Raw genomic sequence first — 5,000 nt, 5'->3', positions numbered from 1 at the left:
CTGAACAGGGGAGCCTATAACCGCTGTCCTCACACGCACACAGCAGATGCGCACGCAGACACACGTGCAGACACACAAACACACACAAATTTGAGTGACGTGGCACTCTGAGGTAAACCAGCCTCTGTTAGCAAGCGTAGTGTTTGTGTGTGTGGGTGTATGTGTGTATATCTGAATGGGATTCCATGGTATAGCATAGTGCTCTGTGTGTTTCTGTGCTCACAGTTCACCACAGCAAGGCTGTGGAACGCTCAGAAGCCAATTACAGCACAGGCGTCGCTGGCCCATTACACACCTGCATGTGTGTGTGTGTGTGTGTGTGAGCTGCATATCTTTGAGGCAGCTTTATGATTCCTGCCTGAGACTCTGATTCCGGCCTGAGACTCTGATTCCTGCCTGAGACTCTGATTCCGGCCTGAGACTCTGATTCCTGCCTGAGACTCTGATTCCGGCCTGAGACTCTGATTCCTGCCTGAGACTCTGATTCCGGCCTGAGACTCTGATTCCGGCCTGAGACTCTGATTCCTGCCTGAGACTCTGATTCCTGCCTGAGACAGGCCGCTCAGGCCTTTTATTTTTTATAACAAAAACACAGCTGCGAGCTTTCATCGCTTTCATATTTTCTGTGCTGTCAGGTTGAGAGTGTTTATCTTGTGGCGGGGCCATTCTAAAGTGGACAGCGTACAAGCCAGCGCCGGGGTTAACCGCGCGGCTCGAGCGCCAGGCTGGATTTACGGCGCGCGGCCGAGCAGTGGTCATCCTGCCCACGGGTCTCGGGCAGGGGCCGTGTTAGTGTAATGGACTCTCACATGGGAGGACTTACCTGTAAATGTCAGTCACGCGGCTCCCCGAGATGACATCGATAAAAGGCGCCGTAAATCAGGCCTGCCCGGCACTTCCAGCCGGTGCAGTGGTCGATAGAGGACGCGGGTAAGCCCGGCGGGGGCTCATGCCTGGCTCCCAGCCTTCTCTTGTTAAAGCTCCACTGCAGTGCAGACCCCCACGCCACACCGCCTCAAATGCCTGCAACCTCAGAGGGCCCCTCTCCTGTGGCTCCAGAACTATCCCTGAGCTCAGCCCACCTCCATGTCCCGACAGTCTCGCGTGGCCGTAAGGCCTGTCTGTCTGCTGCTCCCGGATGAGGTACACACGTAGCGTGTTTATGGTGTCCGGCCCTCGCCTGCGATTGGCAGCTTCATTCGTGCGCCGCGCTTGGCGTCTCGTTCACTGAGCCCCGGCTCAGTTCTGTCGTCCTGTAATCCAGCCCCACTGGCTCTGCACAGAATATCCACTGCCTGCCTCCTCTACACACCTCATTATCTTTCTCTCTTGTTTTTAATTCTTTTTTTAACATTCTCTCTTTTTTCACTGAGTCGCTCGCTCTCAGCTCCATGAAGCAGGTCACTCGGCTCAGACACACGTCCGTCCTGTCGGATGGTCACCTTTACCATTCTCTAATGCTTATTAGTGAGCCACTGAGCCTTGGGTGAGAGTGCTTCACTCATTGGTGTGTGTGTGTGTGTGTGTGTGTGTGTACAGTGTGTGTGCTATATGCGTGTATGTATGTGTGATATGTGTGTGTGTGTGCTGTGCATCTGTGTATGTGTGTATGTGCTCTGCTCACTGATTGTGTGTGTGTGTGTGTGTGTGTGTGTGTGTGTGTGTGTGTGTGTGTGTGTGCTTTACTGGGTCTCAGCTGCCTCTGTCCAGGCTGGATAAGCCTGGCTCAGTGTGCCTGATGGTGATGGCCAGGCTGACCAGGGGGTGGGGGGCAGAGAGCACTCTTGCAACAGGCATCTGAACAAGGCTGGGATCAACAGGACTCTGAACAGGTGTTGGTGTTGGCGGGACTCTGAACAGGGCTGGGCTTGGCGGGACTCTGAGCAGGGCTGGGCTTGGCGGGACCCTGCTCACAGAGCCACTATGGCTTCAATCATGCCATGGTTCCTCGCAAACAGCAGAGAGCAGAAAGGCCACTGTGGAGTTTTTTTTTCAAGGATTCCAATGTGCTGGGCCCCGATTAGTTTCCCCCGCATACAGGCGGGAAAGAGGGGTGATTTAACCAGAATGCCTACAGCAGGGGTAATGTAGGCAGCTTTGAAAAATGAACCAAATCTTTCACTGCAACCTGCAATATACAGTGACTTTTACAGCTATGGAACAAAATCAAAATAAGACCATATTGGTATGTGGAGGTTTATGCATGTGTGTGTGTATGTGTGTGTGAATGCATGTATGCGTGTAAAAGGGTGTGTGTGTGTGTGTATGTGTGTGTGTACAGGCAGTTTCATTCACTGTCGACAAGATGGCAGTAGGGTAGTAGAGCCATGGTTGATGCATGCTGGAACTGGGAGGAACACACTCTGGGAAGCACCATGCGGCGCACAGAAGTTTGTACATGGCGAGACTCCAGTCCCAGGGAGAGAGAGAGAGAGAGAGAGAGAGAGGGAGAGAGAGAGAGAGAGAGAGAGGAGAGAGAGAGAGAGAGAGAGAGAGAGAGAGAGAGAGAGAGAGATCTCGGAGGGACACCGTTAAAGCCTTCCTTCTTCTAACATCCGCTAGCCTCTGACAGCCCCTGGTGTTTCGCTGCGCCGTCAAGGGCCCTTACCCACCGAAAGCTCTTTAGTGCAGGAGAACAGCAACTGAACACGTGTAACAGAAACACAAGAGGGTTTAAGGGTTCGAGCGCGCTCGATAATTACAGCACAGCCAATAGTTCCATCGACACAGCGACAGGCACCCGGACCACTCACCAAACGTCTGTAATGGAAAATTTGGCAAAAATATCTATTGCGATTAAGCCTGAGATTTAAAAAAAAAAAAAAAAAAGGTTTTCATTAGCCAATCAAATGTAGAGCGGCCAGGAGTGATCCTGTCTGCACTGGCCGCTTCCATACGGGCGACCTTTGGAAGAGGGTTACGTGATAGTAATTACCTTCAAGCACTTTGTATGTGGGAAAAGCAAACACACAACAGCCTGCATTCTGCATGCGGCATTCTCTCCCAGTACAAACTCATCATTAGAGCAGGGAAAACTGGAACGTCGTATTATTCCTAGATCCTTCTGCCTCGCACACAATAACAGACCCGAGCAAGACACTGCATGCTGCGTAATGTTTCAGCCGCTGGTCCTGACTCTGGGCTGCACGATCTGGATAACATCGTTCAGAAAATACACATATAATCCACAAGACCAAACTTACGCTTCTACCGAGCGATTTCATGAATGTATATTTTTGTGAAGTGACACTAGAAGTTCAAGGGGTTTCAGTTCACTTTAAACATGTCATGTTGTCTTATTATGATTATGTCTGCAAAATGTGTTATGTCTGCAAAATGTGTACTGCATTGCAGTACCCTTAATGACTAAGAACTGAATTGTTTGATGTACCATGTAGTTTGTGGTGTAAACTGTGCTAAGGGTGTGTGTAGCTGTAGGAAGGGGTTCGGGGCCAGCTCTCGATTGCAGTGTAGAGTTTAAGATCTCTCCACGTTTCTCCACAGCGACCCTTACTGGGAGAGGCCAGCTAATGCCAGCTCCTGTTCAGCCACTAGGCCCAAGACACTCCACCTTGGAGGGCAACAACATACCTCATCACCATGGTAACTCCTCCCCTTCTCCCCCTCTCTCAGCCCCACCTCCTGGCCAGCCGAGGCCAATAGAGATCTCAGCTCAGCTTCCCCTCACGCCAGCCGTGATGGTTGGCGTGGAGCGTGTGAGGGGCCACTCTGTTTCTCTGCACTGACCATACACACACACATGCGCACGCACGCGCGCGCGCGCGCGCACGCACACACACACACACACACACACACACACACACATACACACACACATGCGCACGCACACACGCGCACACACACACACACACACACACACACACATGCGCACGCACGCACGTGCGCGCACACACACACACACACACACACACACACACACACACACATATACACACACACATGCGCACGCACGCGCACACACACACATGCGCACGCACGCACGCGCACACACACACACACTCACATACACAAACACATGCAGTACACACATGCACATATGTATGCGCACACACAAAAAACACACATCACACATGTCCTCTTCCATATAACACTAATACAGATATTAAGAAATAGATATTATGGAATTAGAAATAGATATTATAGAATTAGAAATAGATATTAGATGAATTAATGAGCTTCCTATAATGCCCAATAATACTGGCTTTTACATGGCTAATTCTAAACTCATTTTCAAGTTATTTATTCAATGTTTTTTCAGAGTACTCTGATGCAAATGACAATAGCCTTTAAATTAATGGCTTTTTTATTCTTCAGTGAGTTTTCTTTGAAATAGGAGCCATTTTCAGGTTTCTGACTCAATAGATTTCCAGCTTCTAGTGCAGCTTGAAGGGGAGAGTAATTTTTATTTTAATGGAGGGATTCAGCATAAATCTGAGAGGCAAGACTGCGTCCCTGGCACTTTTAAACCCAGAGTGAATAATTCTCTTCACATATCACAAGGACATATTTAATTGATCAAAAACAAGTATTATTACTTCTGAGGAACAGCCGTTCAAATGACTTATTCCATGTCAAGAAAAATTCAATATGTAATAGGCTTATTAAGTCTGGTCTTATTGCCCAGAGAACTGATAAACGATGCTCCTCTGTACAGAGAGGCAGCCCTTTATAGTTTTGGAACCTACACACTGATCTTAAACTTCTAAAGATTATAGTTAGGCATTGTGGGAAGTGGAGTCTTTCCATATTCCACTGAGAATTATGCTGACGGCTTCCTGAGCCATGTTTCCTGTTCTGATGCCTTTGTCAGAGTCGGCAGTGTGAAGTACTGCTAAAGCGCGGCACTCTGTGATGGATTGGTGAGGAATGAAGGCACAGGGGCATTGGGATTACTGTCACACTGACTAAAGAGGATTTATTTATCAGTTTCACAAAAGGCCTCCCTTAATAGCTCATCATGCAGTGTATTTAGTACTATT

The 5,000-nt window shown here is 49.0% G+C and overlaps 1 protein-coding gene across 5 annotated transcripts in view; it reads left to right on the top strand.

Moving 5' to 3' along the window:
* npas3 (neuronal PAS domain protein 3) overlaps nt 1–5,000 on the top strand; it is a 220,275-nt gene that overhangs the window by 49,884 nt on the left and 165,391 nt on the right. For 4 of the 5 annotated variants that reach the window (XM_081721169.1, XM_027013213.3, XM_081721167.1 and 1 more), the window contains exon 2: nt 3,505–3,603. The exons of the other annotated variant lie outside the window; for it this stretch is intronic. In XM_081721169.1, coding sequence (XP_081577295.1) covers nt 3,505–3,603 — 99 coding nt within the window. The remainder of the gene's footprint in view (nt 1–3,504; nt 3,604–5,000) is intronic. 5 annotated transcript variants of the gene reach the window in all.

This window comes from Electrophorus electricus, chromosome 10 (assembly GCF_041902795.1).
Source record: "Electrophorus electricus isolate QZ-2024a chromosome 10, ASM4190279v1, whole genome shotgun sequence".
NCBI lineage: Eukaryota > Metazoa > Chordata > Actinopteri > Gymnotiformes > Gymnotidae > Electrophorus > Electrophorus electricus.
The sequence above is the reverse complement of the archived record's forward strand: the minus strand, read 5'-3'. Positions and strand labels throughout refer to the sequence as shown.